The following is a 20447-nucleotide window of genomic DNA, read 5'->3' as shown; positions in this document are numbered from 1 at the left end:
TTTGATTGGTCCTCAACCAGTCTTGCATTTACCCCCTTAGAATAATTTGGCAATTTTGGGAGACATTCTTGATTGATGCAGTCAGGAAGAGGCAATTATTGATATCTAATTGAGAGAGATTGAGATATAGCCAAACATCCTACAATATCCAGGAAAATACCTCATAGCAAAAAATTATATCCACATATTATTTGTATACAGTTCCAAGGTTGAGAAATGATTTAAAATGAATCTTCCCTTTTCTAACAGATTGCTTTAAACAATTACTTAATCAGAAATTGAAATCAGGACAGAAACACTTATTTATCTACTTACAGTGTGACTGTTTTATTTTATTTTACAGTTCCTAGAGCTCTAGGTCCTAGAGTCCAGGAGAAAAGACTGAGCAACAATTTGGCAACAGAAATTTATTGATTAGTTTGCAACATTGGTACAACACATGGTTACATCCAGTATTTGTGCTTTGGAGGATAAGTAAACATTTATTGGAGCACAACAAGAGTTTACACACGATAGTTTAGGATTGTTTGAACAATAAAAATGTCATTTTTCATGTATTAGCATAAAGAAGCACAGTTCAGTTTGAGATGATAGCTGGATTTCAAAACCTGGTTAATGCATCAGATTGAACATACACCTAAATCTGGACCATCTGTGTGACAAATACCTTCTGAGGTTTGAAGATTACTGTCATAGAGGAGAAGATCTATGGCTTACCAGGAAGCTTTCTTGACATTTTAGGATGTGACTCATAGAAAAGAAAGGTTGACATTGGTGTGGGGCCTGGCTCACATTAAAGTATTCTGTAAGCTTTAAAAACAGAGTAAAAACACAGTATTTCAGAAGATACATACTAAACATCTTTCTGATTGATAAAATAGAGGGGAGTGGATCATATTTAGTTGAAATGGGAGACTTTTAAGGTCATATAGATACTTTGAGTTTTCAAAGGAGTACATCTCTATCTCTATTATAAATTTTTTAAAAATGTGATAAATATTTTTATTTATCTACTTCAGTGTCAATATCACCTAGCCTGGAAGTCTGCTTTCCTGGATGGCCCTGTCAAGCACAAGGCCATTACCCCGCATCCATCATCTTAAATGTCTTTGGAGAAACATGTCAGCTATACATATGTCAACACATTCATTGTACAATCAGTCACCAAGCTTCATGACACTCTACAACCTGAGACAACAATCTCTTCATGGTTTATGAAGCTCTAAGACAATAATATATTATTTAGATAATCTCTTCATAATTTACAACAATCCAAAATGATTTTTTCTCATATAACTCAATACACAAGCTTATTTTATCATTTACTTTTAAAAGCTTGCCTTTAGGGGCTGGAGAGATGGTTCAGTGGTTAAGAGCACTGTCTGCTCTTCCAGAGGACTCAGGTTCAATTCCCAGCACCCACATGGCAGCTCATAGCTGTCTGTAACTTCAGTTCCAGGGGATCTGACACCTTCACACCAATACACACAAAATAAAGTTAAATAAAAAAGCTTGCCTTTAGGCAAGAATTTCCTAATAATTTTACTCAGGTAATAAATGTAGTGATGGAAATAAGGTGACTTTGAGCTTCTCTTATTTCATTGAATGACAGTAGTCTTTTGAGGAGCTCAGGTGTTATTGGGGAGGGGCCATACTTAAGAGCCACTGAAAATAAATGAAGTCACATCACATGGATTCTGCCAGCACTGTTGCACGTGTGTTAGTACTCACTGATACTGGTCTGAGAGTGGAAATCTTTCACATAAAGGCATGAAACTTTCAACTATATCCCAAGTATTTACCTGGGCAAGCAACCCCTGTACCTGCTAAGCAAAGTACGATGAAGGTTTTAGCATAATTTATAGAATTATTGTGACCCGATGACTTTGTCTCTATTTGATTTACATAGCTGGAGACATTATAGATCACTCTATACTCTGATATATATGTGAGTGTAGCTTTCCTGGAGGAGGGGCTTGTTATAAACTTTCCTATTTGGATCCCACTGATGTATCCCTCTTTGAATCCATTCTCATACAAGCTTTTTTGGACAAATCCATGGTGATATTGATTAGTACAGACCTATATTTCACAATCTCTCAGACTTATTCCTATTCTGTGGCACTGGAGCAGATTTTTAAATAGTTCTGCTAATGGGATGCAGTATATTGAGAAAGTTCCGAGCATTTAGCGCAAACCACTGTAACCTAAGCTGGGATAGAGGAGGGAAAGTCTTTGTGGGGTGCACCTGACTTATCCTAGTTCCAGGAGCCAGTCAAAGAGACTCGGAGTCCCATCCTTCTTCTCAGCATGCATTTTGCAGTATTGGACAACTGCATGAAATATATCCCCCACCTTCCAGGACTTCTGATGAACAAGCTTCACAACATCTAGAAACTAAAAGAAAACATAGAGTTAGGTCTCACATATTATATTGCCCTCACCAGCATCTCACAGAACAGCCCTTCCAAAGACTGGGGCTCTGAGTCTATGTTTCAGCATCTTTACTCTCAGGGGACACTTTCAAAGATAGCTTGTTTCTCTTTTAGACATTTCAGATAATGAATTCCTTCCATTTTTCACTTCTATTCATAGTGGAGGACTGGGTAGAATAAGGGCAATTCCTCCTAGAAGCAATCTTTTAGGTAGCTGGTGTTTTTGCAGGTTTAGTTTTTTATTTGGATTAGACTTCTTGCACCAGGATTGAAAAACAATTTCTCACTAGATGTGTACTTTAGGGAAAATAAATTGAGTACTAAATTTCTGGGTCACCCAATGCTTCCACATTCAGTAATGATAGGTACATCTCCCTCCCTATGCTAAGATTAAGCATCAAGATGCTTTTTTATAGCAATAGTTAGAGGAATGCAAGGGCATGTATTAGATTTGTCAGATAGTATTGGTACCAGTTTCAGCTGTACTTAAAAGAAAATTCTAGACTGTAAGTGAATGATGGGCTTAGGATTTTTTTTGGTAGAGTCAAAATTAATCAATTTTGTATCCTGGAAAATGAAAAAATTAATATCTGGAAACATTAATATTGCCTTAAAGAGTTTTAGATTCCTTTAAAGGAAGGCAGACGTTCATTGTATCATGGCTACTAATATCCCAAGGGTAGGGCACTATTTCAGCCATGGCTTTCTACCTTTTGCCTGTAGTAAAGAGTCAATTAATACTTGCTGAATCACAGAAAGGATAGGAGGCCAAATGAAGTCAAATACATTGTAACTTCTCAAGAAATATGGGTAGACATCTGTGGTGATATAGTATTTATGATTTATTAAATCTTGCCTGAGGATTCAGAATGCAAAGCTAGGCACAAGATGTAGAGGTCATGCAGTAGTGATACACATCTTTAATCCCAGTATCCCTATACTAGTAAGTCATACAGCCAGGCAGTGGTGGCGTACACCTTTAGTCCCAGGACTCAGGAGACAGGCAGATGGATCTCTCTGAGTTTAAGGCCTTCCCTGGCCTAACCAAGAATGAAGAGTAACAGAGTTCACTTTGATCCCAGCACTTGGGAGGCAGAGACAGGAATGACATGACTGGGTGGAGAAAGGCATATATAACAGGAAGAGACAGGAACTCAGAGCTTTTACCTCTGAGGATTTGTGGAGACAGGACAGCCCTTACAACCTGAGCTATTGGCTGGCTGCTTTGCTTCCCTGATCTTCAGCTTCAATCTTGAACCCCAATATCTATCGTTGGGTTTATGTGTTTTGTGTTACAGACATTTAATATTATTGAGGATAAGGCCACTATTGAAATAATTCTTCAGTTTTAGGCAGCATGTTGTACACGTACAATTTAAAAAACAAACATGCACACCTATGTGATGGTTGTTTAATAACTGTCTGCTGAAATGAAACGTCATGAAGATGGCTGGAGGTGAGAAATGACAGCAGCAAGTTTCTACATAGAAGATGACTACAGAACTTTTTTCCATCACACAGTGACTGAGGGCAGGCACATACATTGCTGAGGTGACATATCCATTACCTCATTTTATTACTTGAGACAACAGCAATGGGAGTCTAGCTTATTTTGCTCCATTTGTCTGATTTTACAGAAATCACTAGTTGTCTGAGATACCTCTTCACCATTTTTGGTTTCTTCTCTGCCTGATTCTGACACTTCAGGGACAAATGTGAACCCTTTATGGCAAGACTTCATTTATAATGAAAATACCCTGAGGAATGAATAGTCCAGGTGCCTGGTTTATGGAGACATATAAGAATAGTTTTATGAGCTGTTACTTAAATCTTAGTGTGTACATACACTCAGGTCATGTTTTGAATGGAACAAGAGTGCAAACAGATGACTTTAGAGTATTAGTGATGATGTGAGTCTAGTGGTTGGAGGAGGCTAGGACATCTGAAAAATTCAATTAATCAACCTTCCTTAACTCTGACTGGAAATCTGAGGAATAGACAGATGCCTGTAGCCTGGACATTAAGCTTATGAGAAGTCCCTGAGAGGTGCCCATAGGCCACTGGCCTCAGGTTGATGGCTGTCCTCTTGCTTAGCTTTCCAGATACTGGGATGATAGAAGTGTGCCAGCATGCTTCACTCAAGGTAGCTCTAAAAAAGATGATCTGACCCCACTGAATGAAGCAGCAGCACTGATTTAATCTTGGAGTCTGAAGCCTTGAAACGTACGTGGAGTTGATGAAGGTCTTGTGCTCCCTCCATAAACAATAGTAAGTGTGAATTAAGGTCGGGAGTAGACAGAAAGGACTTTCAGCCATTCCCCCCTTGTGGCACTCAGGATAGAATTCAGGATGATGCACGTGCAGCTCTCTCATGAGCTGCACCTTCTTTCATCTTAGTATTTTGAGACAAGGGCTTACTAAAGTGCTCAAGGCCACCATGAACTCTGACCAGACTGAACTTGAATTTGTAGTTCTCTTGACTCAGCCTCCCCCGTAGCTGGGATTTACAAGCTAGCACCATCAGGACCAGTTTGTTGTCCCGTTTTTTAAAGCCACATTCTACTTAGTAATCGACCCTAGAGCTTTCATTAAGCCTGCTCATGTTACGGTCATAATCAGGGATTCAGAATTTTACCGGCTCCACTAATAAACAACAACAAAAAAACATTTCTGTATTGACATTTCAGAATCAACAATAATTAGGTTCTTTTCCTGTAAACCACAGTAGACTTCAGAGTTTTTTCCCCCAAAAAGTTGTGTGTTAGGAAACTCAAGAGAATCTGTATTCTGTGACAGTTTGGTACAATTGGGCTCATGTAGGGAAAAGCATCACACTGATCACACTGGGTAGCTGACCTTTGTATTCTCAGGTGCATCTTGTAGATTTGATTGTTTATAGCTCACAGTAGAATTACAGGAATTTCAGCAAGTTGTGTTTTATTTTTGTTTTTTTATTTTAAAGACACATTCAATGCACATTTCTGAAAGCTGTCACCATCTTTTACTCTGACAGAAATTAGATTTCATTAAGAAATAGCGAGTGGATCCCTACTTTGTCCCTGAAGTTATGGCCTATCTAACCCCTAGTCTGAACTTTGGGATGGATACTGGAATTCTAGACTTTGACCAGGACTTGGGATTTGGGTCTTACCTCCATCGGAGAATCTGAACTGACTGGTAAGGCTCTGGACTTGGAAGGCTTTCTGTTGTGATGTTAACACAACTTTCTCCACACCCAATTTGAGATTTCTGATGAAAGGGTTAACGAAAGACAGCATATTTTGTTTACTAATGAAAAGCCTTAGGATCCATTTTGTAGGCCCCTTCCTCTTTCTTTGCTTTGCCTTTGTTTACAGCTGCTACTTTAACTCCTGTTCCTGATCAGTAGATATCATCAGTGTTTCCTTTCATTGTCTCTCCACAACTTTGCTTGTAGAATAGAATAAGAAATTAAAGGGGAGGCCATTTCTGCTATAATGCTCACTTCCACACGAAGGTAAGTGTCCATCTATTTCCTCTTCCTTCACACTGCTTCCAAGGAAAGCAAACCATTCTCAATGCAAGTTTAAAGGGGAGTAGTATGCCATGTTTACTATGGTGCTAGACAATGACTTAGCTCAGACTTCAGAAGCTCACTGAGTTTTTACAGAAAGAAAAAGGTGAAGGACAATGATTGCTGCATTAAAAAAACAAATAACCCCATCAAAAAACCCAATAAACCCTGACAAGTAGCTAGTTTTAAAAAAAGCTTCTTAAATATTATGCTAATGACAGCTATTTATTTATCATTTACTTCTTTTGTCATCAGTTAACTGGATTAAATTGACCTGATGTCAAGATTTTACAGAACTAAGTTTGTAAACTGTTTTAGGTTATGAGGTGGCAAAAGTACTAGAGTGTTTGTTCCCTTGGAAAAGTTTCTAGACTTTAGTGGTTTTTGATTGGCTAGAATTTATGGGGAAGTCCTGTGTATATGTCAATAAAGCAATTGTTGGCCAAATAGGGAAGCAAGATAGGAATCGAGGAGGATTCTGGGAAAGAGAGACAAAGGCAGAGACAGCCTCCACCAGAGGAGTAAGAGGTCCGGACCCATTTCTCAGGTAAGAGAAATACTTAGATTAACAATTATGGGTTAAATACTTAAGTCAGAGATAGTAAGAAACCAAGCAAATGGCCAACAGCTTCATAATTAATATAGTATCTTGTGTGTTATTTGGGAACTGCAACTATGGCAGGGCCCAGGGGGTTGGCGAAGAAAACTACATGTTACATAGAAGGAACTGATAGATTTGAGTAGTGAATGTGTTCCTCAGCTGATTCTGTTTTGTGCCCATTTAGCTTGTGGGTGTGGTTTAGATGGATCTTGATTTGCTCATTCAGAATCAACTTTGCCCTATCTTGATGTCGCTGTTTATGAACTATGCCCTCTTGGTGTGCTCTGGAGAAAGCTGGTCCCTTTATCTGAATTGAAATGGCAGGAGCATTTGCTTCTTTTGTAACCTGGGACCTGGAGCTTAGTCTACTACTGTGCATGGTGGGAGTATTCTTGGAATGTTTCATGGATGTTTTGAATGTATGACATTCAAGGGCATGTAGCCACTTAATGATTAAATAAAATACAAATGAAGGGGAAGGCTGGGAAATGAAGGCACCTTAAGTCATTAGAACCTACAGGTCACTGGACATCTGAAGTACTTGGAATTTCCCTTTTCTGTGATTCAGCTTTTATGGTCTTTAAGTGCTTTCCAGGTTCAAGGCCAAGTTTTCAAGGCATCTCAGGAAAGACGAGTTTCTCTAGTGTTCAAGTGACCCCTCTCCTGTTTACCACATGCTTCTTAATAAGCCGAGACCATCATAAATAGATACATATTGACTAAATTAGTTCTTAAGGGAATTAAACCTGGATTCCCAAAAATATTGGCTAAGCTTTTGGGATGAGGAGGAAACTCAGTTGTTAGAGTGTTCAAACCTAACGTGCATGAACTCCTGGGTTCAGTTCCCAGAACAACACAAACCAGCACATGAGAGGTTGAGGCACGAAGGTTGCAAGTTCAAAATTCGTGCTGGAGAGATGGATCAGCAGTTAAGAGCATATCCTGCTCTTGTAGAAGGACTGAGTACTGTTCTTAGCATCCACACTGGACAGCTCACAATAGCCTGTAACTCCAGAGAGTCAGATATTCTCTACTGACCTTCAGAAACACCTACACTCACAGGAATATGCACCCCTCATAATTAAAAATGAAAAAAGGTTCAAGGTCATTACCTGCTTCACAGAGAGTTCAAGGACTACATAAGACCTTGTCTGAAGCAACAAAAGGGTGTAGGGTATTCATCTGTGGTCTGTGGATGCCCTTGGTACTGACAGTGGGAAGATAGTATCTTCTGAATTTAGGGTGTCTTTTCTCTGGGAAGAGGAGGAGCTACAGAAATGTTGCTGATTTTGCACACTATCTTTATTGTTCTCTTTTCCACACTCTTAAAAATGGCTACTTAATTACTTGCTTAATTAAAAACAAATAGAATTGAGCCTCAGACCTTGATACTGAGAAAAGAATGCCTAATTGTTATATAAGTTTTCTTCATTTAACCAATCCAGTCTCAGACAAGGAAGGGTGATGCCCATTTATATCACAGCCATAATGCACAGAGAACCTGTATTGACTTAGAACAAAACCTGGACTGCATCAGTAAGATTTGTGTCCCTTGAGCTAGTTGACAAGAATAGATGAAAGATTATCCAGTGTTTTTCCCAATAGCAGCAGTGAAACCTCTATCTTCTCATAAACACAGTTATAAACCTTTAAAATTGAAAACCTGGTAGATGTAAACAAGTACCAAGTTAAGACATAGTTTACATATTAACACATCAATAGAACAACCCCTGCTCTTCCAACAATGTAGAATTTTTTAGTCATGCATGCATGGAAAGTGACTGCCCCTTTAAATAGGTGGATTAAATTCAAATCGTTTTAATTAACACACTATCTAAAAATGCACCCGGGAAGGCTTTTATTCACCCTTTGTGTGAAACTGGAAATACTGTCTTCCTGAGAACAGTTTAGATTCCCTCCTATGGGATTGAATACAGCATGGGGGACGTCCAATATGATTGTGGATTGTGGTCTTTTAGTTCACCTTTGTGCTGGGCAAGCTAGGGGTGGAAAGAATGAAGGGAAAGTTTATGAACTAGTGAGCCCTGCATCAGTCTGTCAGCAAAGGAAGGGCCGTTTAGGAGGATGCCTGAGGTGGGTGGGCTTGAACACAAAAAGAAGAACAAATTGCTGGTTGGAGAGTTGTAGAAGTGGGAGAGGGTGTGGGGAATGAACTCTCTAGCAGGGGTTACAGAGATTTTGAAAGACACATTTCAATAAAGAATTCCTCAAAAGCATTGTGTAGCAAAAATAGAGTTTAGGGATATAACAAAAATAATTTCAAAAACATTGAAAAAGCTCCCATCTCCTTAGTTCCTTTTCCCTTTATCACCAATTGTTTAAGAAACTGAAGGTCAGTGAAGCAGTGATGTGTATGTTCCACCACAGCCGGGGGCTTGAAAGTTTTCACAAGGTTCTTTTGGTTGAAAGAACTCAAGATTAAACACTCCAAACTCATATGAATTAAATGGGCATCCACTGAGTTTCCAGCAGAGAGAAAAAGCACAAACCTGTCTTGTTATCCACCCCAACACAGAACATGGTACCTTTTCAATTCTGCTTTCCTGAGATTTCTTAAAGTAGATTGTGGGGATCCCGAGTTCGGAGGCAGCTATCCACTGCAATGTGGCTCGGAGCTCAGCATCAGGACACTCCGGCTCCAGGTCAAAGTTGATCACCAGCAGGTTCCTCTGGGGGCTGGCTGCTCTCCCTGGCAGTCCAGAGGCATGTTCTGAACCGACACAAGCACACTGTCACTCTACTTTCCAAAAGAACACCCCCGGCAATTGTGTGTCAATAGGATGAGGTTATGACTTACCCATGATGCTTTCTGGTTGTTCTTTAAGAATCTCCTTTTCTTCTACTAATTCACTTGGGGAAGAAAACAACAGTATATGGTTGGCAATGCTTTGGAAGAGGAAGCTGTAATGGAAGATGAGGTGATGGGTCTTTCTGAGCTACAAACTTCTGCAACACATTCTTATGATTCTCATGGAACAAAGTAGAACCAGGTGGGTGTTGCACAGGACAGCTGGGTCTGCAGCCAGAGTTCCCTACCATCAAAGAGAGGTCCTGCAGGTCTCAAATGGCATTAGGTCAGGAGTCAGAGGGGGAAAACTCTGAGAGTTACATCTTTCATTTCTGTTCAACTCCTTTTCCATGAACCTCCCCAGGGTTGAACAGTTAAAGAGAGATTTGAGGTAACTAGTTGTCATTTGGAGATTCATCCTTCTGCCTTTTATCAGTCTCTTAATGAACTGTATTTTTCTATTTTGTCACAGTGTGTTTCTCTATCCTGTGACAATGATGTACATTTGAATTTTAGAGTAGAAAAATAGTTTGTACATGCACATTGTTCCGCAAACTGAAATAAGGACAACCAACAAACTGGGAAACATAAATATTGAAACAGAGTGTCTCAATAATAGACTTTATTCTTTTTCCACTATTTTTATTTGGTGCAGGTAGAGTAGGCTGGAGGTTTTATTCATAATGACTGCCTCATAACCAAACCAAACCTCTCCTTAGCTATGGTCATGTTTAATATTGGAGGTTTTCTGCATGGTGTATCCTTACTATAGAGCCCTATGTGTAGTGGGAGACCTTGTAAAGGCTCCTGAAACAAGATCAGGCAGCTCAGTAGCTAAAGAGAAGTGACCATCTAGGGAAGCCTGTAGTTGGCCTATATTTTTCTAGGTTCTAGAAAATTGGAATGATACTTTTAAAAATGTGTCTTTTGGTGATATAAGATTTTCTTATATTCTCTGTTGCTGCTAAGATCTGCTCATGCATTCCATTGTATGGGTAAATTCCATCAGTGAAGTAAATTTCACACACACACACACACACACACACACACACACACACACACACAGAGAGAGAGAGAGAGAGAGAGAGAGAGAGAATAGCCATTCTTTCATTCACAATTCATTATTTGCAGGAATGTCAATTTTCTAAGGGTTCAGAGTCATAGATTCATCTCTGTGCAAGTAGTATAAATGACCCAGCAGCAAGGGAGGTGCAATTTCTGGGTAGGGATGGAAGTTATCTTCACTTTCCCTCAATACAAGCTTTCCCTGAAGTTATAGTTTCATATTACAAAGAAAGACAGAGAATGTGGTAAGGTAATGTTTCCCAAAGGAGAAAAATTAATCTACCAAAAAGTAATTTTTGTTGAATTTGTTTTCAGTTCTCCTTAAAAAAAAAGAGCATGTATGTGTTTGCCTTCGGGTAATAAAAACAACGTAGGGTGTGGCAACCTCCAATCACCAAAGAATACACCTATTCAGGGGTGAAATAAAATAAATGAATCTGTAGTAAGCCATAGAGAAGCATGTTATATTTCTGATGAGGGGATCAGCATAAAAGCTACATGGCTTTTTAGTTCTGAATATCCAAATTATATTCTATGTCATCATGACCAAAATTAGAATACAATCCAGTTAATTTTGCAGAATAATCACAAATTCTAGCAGTAGTTATGACTTCAGGTTGCCTAGTACATCTTGCGCTTTTTCAAGCAGTTCTCTGAGAAGACCCCATATTGAGAGAGCAGAGTTACTGCATGGGGATGACATCCTCCTTGTGGCAACCCCTAGCATCAATACATTCCATATCGGTAATCCCCCAGTGACCACAAGCAAAGGAAAAGTCACTTATAACTAATTTTAGTGAAATCACTGTGTTCTATAGCAAAGGTTTTTGAATAGTCTTCTGAGGAAGGTATGGTACAATTGGAATGGATTTTTTTGTTTGTTGTTTCTGTAAACCAAAATAGGTAAGATGGTCTATACTTCTGACTATATTGGTAAGCTTTATCTGCAATGGCTATTTTGTAAGGGACATGTTTGAAACCAAGAGAGCAGGCAGTGATGGGTTGGGGCCTATTTTAGGTCTTAGTCTTCCAGTGACATGGAACCACAGCGGCACAGACATAATGAGTTGGTGGCAGGGCACAACCTTCATGATCACGATGGATTGCCAGATGGAACTGAAGTGGTGCTGTCAGTCACTGAGTCACATGGCTACTTACTTAATCATGGGAGAAGATGGTATGCTTTCCTGATAAATGTCCAGGTCCATAATGCCAAGACTGCTAGTGGCACTACTGTTGCCATTGCTGACAAAGCAAAAGTTTACATATTAATGCCCGTCTCCACCCTTGGTCACACTGCTGACACTGATGGTCCATTGTAGGCAGGGGTCCTTCATTGTTCCCCAGGGTGCTATTGGTTTGTATCTGACCTTCTGCATTGATATTGACTTTTGAATAAATTAAAGGAAGACACAAGATGCCAAATATGCTTATGACAGTAATACTGAGAGTAATTTGTGATTTCTGAAGTAGTAAGTCAAGAGGGTATTCATCAATAAGCCTTTTTCCTATTGGTCATACCTATACAGTTGAATATATTTCTGAAAATCTAGCTGTTGAAAACACCCTAATGCTTATCTGTCTGCTCCTTTTTTTCTAGATAGAAGCCAGGCATCCAGAGTCTCCCTTTGCTATATGGAGGATTTTTTTCCTTAGGGATATTCCATAGGATTCCATAGAGCATACATTTGACTTCTTTTTTTCCCCTAGAGGACTTTATAATTCACAATCACAAAGTTGGGGCAGGATTTTCCAACCTCAGAGGAGGAGCAAGATGTGACACACTTGTGTCTCAGAGAGAAAGGATAATGCATATAATATCACTATTATAAGATGTATAGTCAACGTATGGTTTACTTAGGAACTGGGAATATTCTCTCTGAAACACAGCACCATTGAGACAATTTTTAGTACTTGTGGAATAGAACCGATCCGATTTTTACCAAATGTACTGAGTTTCCTCACGCATTCTGAATTTTCAGAGCTATCTTTTCCTAGCCAGGTTTTGCAGTAGTGACTTCTAGTGTGTCATGTAGTGGGTCTTTGTTCCTTCAAGAATCCTGTGAGTCACTGAGAGGGTTCTCTCAATCTGAAAGTTCTTGCTCAGAGTTTTAGACAAAGCCCTGGAGAAAGCTACGCACTCGAACCCTACAATATCCAAAGATTCAAGTTATCATTTTTTTCTGTTTTACTACATTTCATGGGGATGTTTGAAATTTGAGACCACTCATTTAGTGTAAAATATTCCCGAATCTTAGGCTGTACTGCCAGAACTAGAACATTTGACAATCTTTTATCCAGATGTTTCAATCTCACGTTCCAGCTATCCTCTCTGGACAGTCTGTGGTCTTAATAAGGTCAAAAGGCTTTGGACATAAAAGATCACATTAGCAGTTACAGCTGGATGCCACTTTCTAGCTTTTCTAGAAACAGTACAGAGGGCAGGGAAGATAAAGGAAGGGACCCATCAGGGAAAGCCTCACAACACAGTGTGGAAACACTTGGCTTCATGTAAACCCAGCCTGTGTTGCATCTGAAATACAAATGAATCATTTAGTTCAAATTCACAAATCTTAATACCAGCTTCTTTTAAAACAAACACACAATTCTTAGCACTGGGTGTACTTGCTGTGACTTTTGGGAAAGAGAACATAGCTAATTATTAAACGTGGCCAAGGTAATTCAAGTACTAGATATTAGGATAGTTTTTCGTCCAAATCATGATAAACACAGACCTTGGTCAATTGGGGGCTTCCCCCCTCCTTTTTTCCCTTGCTTTTCTATTAAGGATACCTGGCACTGATATAACACACACTTTTGGAATCTTTATTGAGGCCGACTTTCTTAGGAAGCCAAGAGAAGGGGAGATAAGTACCTCATGGACCGCTCGCTGAGTTGCAGAAAGCTACTTGTGTCATCTGGGTTGTCATCCTCATTGGCCAGCTGGGACCAGCTGCCTGTACTCTCCTCGCTGCTACTGGGAGGGTTGGGGGACTCGTCCATGGGTCTGGCTTCTTTCAAGACTTCCGTTTCTGATTCCTCTCTGTTCTCAAGGCTGTCACTGTAGACATCAAGTTATTATTATGAAGAGAAGAGGTGCAGCATCGAATTGTTCTCAGAGCCCACACTGGGCACTCATGAGCCTGCATCTCCACACACCAGGCATGATGTTGGACACAGTGGAGTCTTACTCTAGGCAGCTGCTCCCTTTGAAGCTGGGTACCACGTTTTCTTCTCATAATTAAACCCCATCAGCTTTCTTGCATCTTCCACTTATCATTGTCTACCAGCTTTATTTTTAAAGTAGGTTGAAAAGAATCATTGAGGTATAGTGATGTTTATTATATTTATTTATTTGTGTGTTGGGGGCACTGGTGTACATATGACAGGGGACCAGAGGAGGTCAGAGGGAAATTGAGGGAGTTGAGCCTCTCTTGCCTTCCATCTTGTGGGCTCAGGCCTGGTAGCAAGTGCCCTCTGAAAACACTGGGGATAGGGATGGTGTCATGGTGTGGCTGTCCTTAGTATGTCTTCTCACTAAATAGGGCTGGTTTTCCTTCCTACAATGTTGATATTTGAATAGGGTAAAAGAGAAAGAGGATGGCATCATCAAGGAGATGGTGTTTAGTTACAAAAAATGTGTAAGAATGAATTAAATATGGCAATAAAGGAGAGGGCTCTGGCCCCATTTATTCACCCAGTTGAAAAGCAAATTTGGACCCAATTCCTTATTAATTTAGGACATTATACTATAGAAAAATTCACTCTAAGATATTTCTTGCTAAAAAGGGATCTGAGCCCTAGTGACTGACATGGAATATCCAGGTTAACAAATAAGTCTGTCAGCACATTTTATTTTATCTCAATTTCATGCTCTATTTACAGCAAACCTCACATCTGTGCCATAAAATGGAAATTCAGAACCAGTGATGATTACCCAGTGTGCTAGTTTTTGTTTGCTTTCAGGAGAAGCTTATAACCTTGCCTGTTTATTGGTGATTAATGTACACAAGTGATACAGATTTATGTCCTCTGGCAGCCTCCCTTATGACCCCTCAGTGCCCACAAGGGCTTCAGAGGACTGTGGCCATGTCAAAGTTAATTGTCCAATCTCCACATTGAAAACAAGCCAAGTGCTCTCCTGATTTTTATCTCATATGCCTACATGCCATCTGTATCACAGTCATAAAATTTCTCCTTAGGTCAGTCTTTTAACTTAACCTGTGTTTATTTTAAGCCATCATCACAAATGGAAAGTATAGATCACTTGGCACAGGTAGAAGGCAGCAGTTTAAACACACAGCTGGTTCATTACTGTAGAAAACCCTTTGAAAGGAGAAATGATAGCAGACATTTTTACTTGTTACATATTTCATTTGAATGTTAAATGCATATATGTGTATATATTTATCAGTATTTGAGGTGAAAGGAATGTTAGATTTTATTTTTGCAATCATTGACATTCACTCCCATTTTGATTATTTACTTTCAGGTATTCTTTTAAATTTAATTTGATACACCTTTAAAAGATTTTCACTGAATTTATTGGTTTATTTTGCATATGTTAGTGTGTGGGTGAGTCTGTGCCACAGCATGGGTGTGAGGGTCAGAGGACAGTTACAGGAGTCAGTCTCCTTCTGCCTTGTGGGTCCTGGAGATCAAACTCAGGCTTTATTCACTGAGCTATGGCACCAGCCCTGATTTTTTCTAGTTTTTAATGATGGACATTACAGAGATGATAAACTGTTCTGTTTAAAAAAAAACAGAAACATTGAAAAGTACAGGAATCTTTCCTAAGTAGCATTACTATTATATTGCCAGTTTTAACAACTTGACATTTTTCATTTGGAGTTTATTTGAAGTTCCCCTGTGTTTTTAAAAGTGCACTGACTTCCTTTTTGGCCTATGACACATCTTCACAAATGTTTTAAGTACACCTAAAAATGTGCACTTTCCGGTTGGGATAGCCTATTCTTAAATTGTATAAATTGAGTTTATTGTGATTACTCTTTTTTAAAATCAATATTTTATTAAGTGTTTGAGAATTTCATACAACATATTTGAACACATTCACATTCATCCTCTAATTCCTCCCTCTCCATCTTTCCATTTTTTGCTCCCAACTTTGAGAAATTTTCCTTTTCCTCTTTTTTTTTTTTTTTTTTTTTTTTTTTTGGTTTTACGCGACAGGGTTTCTCTGTATTGTTTTGGAGGCTGTTGGTCCAGCTGGGCCTCGAACTCACAGAGATCCGCCTGCCTCTGCCTCCCGAGTGCTGGGATTAAAGGCGTGCGCTACCACCGCCCGGCCCTTTTCCTCTTCTTATTACTTCTTTTCCCATGAGTCCAGTCTGTGGCCCAGCTGGTCTTGGGATTGGTGACTGCCCTGGTGTGGCCAACTTATTAAGGGTCACATCAATAAAGAAAGCCAGAACCTTCCCAATAACTCTTCAGCTAGTGGTGTAATTTCTTGTCCACTTGGCCTCTTTTGTGTTGGAATTTTGTCATGATGGAGCTTGAGCTGAACATGTGTTTTTTTCTTGTATCTGAGCTCATTATTTGCATGTGCTCTGTTGTGTCTGGAAGTGTTGCTTTTCTGATAAATATATACACACATTTATAGCATGCTTACAAATTTTTATTAAGAGAAGAATGTTAAATTTCTGTGTCTATTTCTCCTTCTAGCTTTTAAAATTATCAAATTATGCTTTGTGGTTCTATGTACAAGAAGATTGTCTTTTGGATACATTGACACCATTAGCTTATAAAACATCATTATCCCTGGTAATACTCTTTATCTTGAGTGCTATTTGGCCTTTAAAAATCTTTTTTTCCATCCTTTACTCTTGACCCTTTTCATCCTTATTTTTCAGGTCATTTCTTGTATCAGCTTATGCTAGGGTTTTGTTTTTTATGCAAAAGGAAAATCTCTGCCTTTTAAATGAAGTGTTTAGATTATTGATAATTAATGTGATTATCAGTAAGACTGGGTTTAAAGGTACAATCTTGTTTTCTATTTGCCCCATCTGTTCTTAGTTTTATATCAGCGTATCCTGCTGCTCTTTGTGACTCTCTTTTCTCCTTTATCTATTTTCAATTCCCTGTTAGTATTCATTTCCATTAATTTACCTTCCACTAACACTTAATACACAGCTCCCTAGTGGTAAATTTTTTGAGATATTGTTTGAACAAAATGTTTTTTTGAGGCTTTAATTATTTAAATTTATTGAGTATGTGTTTGCCATGGCATATATGTAGAGGTCAGAGGACAACTTATGGGAGCAAATCCTATTCTTCCATCATGTGGGTCCAGGGGATGAGATTCAAGTTGTCAGAGCTGGCATCCAATACCTTTACTCACTGAACCATATTGTTTTTATTTAACAAAATATAATATACTTTATTCTTTAGAATTGTATTAGGTTCACAAGAAGGTTGAATATTTAAAAGGCAGGTATGATTCACCTCTATAATACCAGCACTTAGAAGGATGAGGCAGAAAGATTGCTATGAGCCCTAGTTTGACTGTCTAATAAAACATAAAAAAATTGACATCTATTTATCTATCTATCTATCTATCTATTTATCCATCCATCCATCTATGTAAGTTTTTCCCACACATGTAAAGTCTCCATTCCTCTCCTTCTTCTTAACATACTGCACTGTAGTGGTCCATTGCTGTAATTATTATCCAAAGTACATAGTTGGCATGAGGGCACACTCTTGGTGCTATATGTTGTATGCATTTTGACACATATATAAAGACTGTCTTATTCTATTTTGTGGTCCTATAGCAGAATGACAAAGACTTGGTAATTTATAAATGATAGAAATTTTGCTCTCAGTTCTGGAGGTGAGAACTTAAGGCTTTGGAGTCTGTATCTGATGAATGACTTCTTGCCATGTCATCTATGGTGGGTATGGAAGGGCAGGAGAGCCTGAGACAACAAGAGTCAACTATCCCAACAATATCTTTATGAGGACAGAACTCTTTATGACCCAAAATATCTCAGTAGGCAGCTCACCATACTTTTGTATCAATGATTAGATTTTTTATAGTTATTAGTTTTAGTTTTGTAAAAGTGGTATTTTTATTTGCAGAGTTCATATATAAGTCACCATACTTGTCTCCTGTCCAGTCTTCTCTCTGCCCTCCTCAGGCCTGAAATCTAGCCAATACAATAACCTGTGGCTAGAGAGATCATAGGTCTTACAGGAGAGTCTACTACTAAGTAGTATAGCTTCTAACAGCCTTCTAAATACTCATTCCTGTGTCCATAAAAAATGCAGCTCTCACATCTCAGAAAACAGTTTCTTTTTGTAGCTGTGATTAGCCTTTTAATCCATGGCTTTGAGAGCAGATACTTCAACCATGGCAGGGGTGCAGATCCATTTATTACTGCATTGTGCAGAGTAGTTATTGTGCCAGGCAAATTTTCTGAACTCTCACTGTTCATCCCAACTTCCCTTAGCCTCTTGAGCTGTTCCTTTTTCTCCTGTCGCAATTGTTTCATCTTTCCCAAATACAATACAGTTGAAATCATGAAGTTTGTAGCCCTTTACGATGGTTATTCACAACATAAATTCATGCTTAATCCACTCATTTCCATGGCTCCATCACTCTTTCTTCCTATTGTTTAACACTATTCCACTGTTATGATGTGCCACAATATACTTTACTATTTACCTAATGAAGAATGTGATGTTTGAATGAGAATTGCCTCTACAGGCTTCATATATGTGAATATTTGGTTCCTAGTTGATGGAACTGTTTGTAAAGGATTAGGAGATATGACATTGTTGGAGGAGGTGTGTCACTAGGGGTGGACTTTGAGGGTTAAAAGGACTCATGCTATTTCTGATGTGCCTCCCTTTGTCTCATACTTGAAGATCAAAATTTTAGGTCTCAAGTTGCTTGCCAGGTCTTTACTCTGACATTATAGACTCTAATCTCTGAAGCTACAAACCCAATTAAATGCCTTCTTTCATAAGTTGTCTTGGTCATAGTGTATGGTCACATTAGTAAAAAAGTAACTAAGACAAAAGACATGTTGCTTTTGTCTGTGTTTTGCTAATTAAAAATAAAGCTGATTTAAAGATCCACACAGATTTTCTTTTTCTTTCCTTGGATGAAGATCAGTTGCTTAGTTTTGAAAGAAACTGACAACTGTCTTCCAAAAACAGTTATCCATTTTTCACCAATGGTTTGTAACATACTGCATCCTAGACAGAAATTGGAATTGTCAGTGGTTTGGATTTTGTTAGTCTCAATAGATATTCACTGCATTTAGTTGTTTGAATTTGAAATTTCTTAATGGCATATGATAGCTGAGCATAGTGTGTTAGCCTTTTGTTACTGTGCCAAATACCTGAGAGAAATAAAGGAGTGAAGGTCCATTTAAGCTCATGGTTTAAGAGAGTTCAGTGGCTACCCGGTTATGTTGCTTTTTGGACCCACACACGGTGAGGGTGAATATCATGATAGCATCATATGGTATAAAGTGGCTCTCTTCATTTCAGACAAGAAGTAAGGAGACAGGCAAGCAAAAGATATAGCTCCTATGGACACTTATCAAACAACCCACTTCTTCCAATTAGACACCTCTAAGTTTTCACCACCTCCCAATAACGTGGTAAAATAATGAATCCTATTGCAGGTGGATACAAAGATTACATAAAGCCTTTGTGTTGGACTTTTTTCCCAATGAATAAACCTATTAGCTGGGAATCTAGCCTTCAACCCTTGAACCCTTAATTTTCTAGTAAGTTGTTCATTTTCTTACTGCTGAATTTTGACAGATTTTGTTTTCTTTAAATCATGTTGCCTTATTATAACAATCCCATGCTATGAGAGATTTGTCAACATATTCAAACATTTTGAATTTTAACACTTTAGATAGTTTTCCTTAATGGGGTATGTCTTTTAGAAATACGTTTTGATAGTCTATGGCTTATCTTATTTTGTTGACAAAAGCCGCTTTAAAGAATCAAGAACTGTAGTCTATACATCTTCAAAATAAGATGTTAACAGCCAACAAATATTTCCATTTGAGAATGATTTCCACAATGGATTTTCAGCTGTGACTCTTATTAAGTAATCAAAAAGTAAGGAAATGGTTTTTATTTCATTGTGTTGAATTTTAACCACATTTTAAAGAATCAGGAAGCTGTCCTTCAGAGAAGAGCCTAAAAATATCTTCAGAACTTAATCTTTCTCTACCTCCAAACAACACTGAGATTGTGTCACATTCCCTACTTTGCACATAAGTGGGCTGAACTCTTTGTAGAGAATGAAGTTCTGTTTCCAGTTATTTTGACAAATCAAATCCCATGAGAGAAACTCTGAGCTCTGCAAATGCAACTGAACTGTGAGTAATTTTTGTGCTTGGCAATCCTCGAAATTCTCTTGTTTCAATAAAACTCTCACATTGTTCATGACAGCATTCTCCTTGGGGGAAAGGCTTCTCTTGAAATAAAGGCCACCATATACCTTCAGTCAAATGGTATCATAAACAGCAATGACAACCATGTGAGTTTATTGAATGTTCATAAAGGTAAAGTATGGAATTATGCGTTTTGCATAAAAATAATTATTTAAATTCAATAATTATATTACCATTTCCATTTCTGCATGAATAACCCCAAATAAAAGAGATTAGGAAACTGGTTCAAATTGATACAGTTTATGCTGTACAGTATAGTTCATGCTGCATGATGATTATATTGCTCCACAAAAACAAAAGTGATATCCAATCCTTAGTCTTTGTGCTTTGCAATTAGATCCAACTCTTAAATTTCTGGGATCTTCTACTTTCTTTCTGTTTTATTTGATAAAAACATGATCATGTATCTATATCCTGAAGTGAGAGATTGACTGCTTGTGTGATTATTTGGGACAAGAATATGAATTAGCTATGGCTTTATTTGTGCAGTATGAAGTGTTTGTTTGCAGGTGAAGTCTGTTATAGGAATAGCATCAGGGATATT

General features: G+C 38.4%; 1 protein-coding gene across 5 annotated transcripts in view; it reads right to left on the bottom strand.

The window, feature by feature from the left end:
* Window positions 1–392: 392 nt before the first annotated feature.
* The window catches only part of LOC101834925 (SPHK1 interactor, AKAP domain containing), a 137604-nt gene continuing 117549 nt past the window's right edge, over window positions 393–20447 (bottom strand). For 3 of the 5 annotated variants that reach the window (XM_005082529.4, XM_013122373.3, XM_040753188.1), the window contains 5 exons: window positions 13339–13524; window positions 11622–11708; window positions 9408–9460; window positions 9136–9320; window positions 393–2397 (listed from right to left, as the gene is read on the bottom strand). In XM_005082529.4, coding sequence (XP_005082586.2) covers window positions 2254–2397; window positions 9136–9320; window positions 9408–9460; window positions 11622–11708; window positions 13339–13524 — 655 coding nt within the window. In that variant the 3' untranslated portion in view covers window positions 393–2253. The remainder of the gene's footprint in view (window positions 2398–9135; window positions 9321–9407; window positions 9461–11621; window positions 11709–13338; window positions 13525–20447) is intronic. The other 2 variants (XM_013122374.3, XM_040753189.1) reach the window with 2 other exon arrangements.

Source organism: Mesocricetus auratus, unplaced genomic scaffold, assembly GCF_017639785.1.
Source record: "Mesocricetus auratus isolate SY011 unplaced genomic scaffold, BCM_Maur_2.0 Super-Scaffold_100010, whole genome shotgun sequence".
In the NCBI taxonomy this organism is placed as follows: domain Eukaryota; kingdom Metazoa; phylum Chordata; class Mammalia; order Rodentia; family Cricetidae; genus Mesocricetus; species Mesocricetus auratus.
Note: the sequence above shows the minus strand (reverse complement) of the source record. Positions and strands in the feature narration are given on the sequence as shown.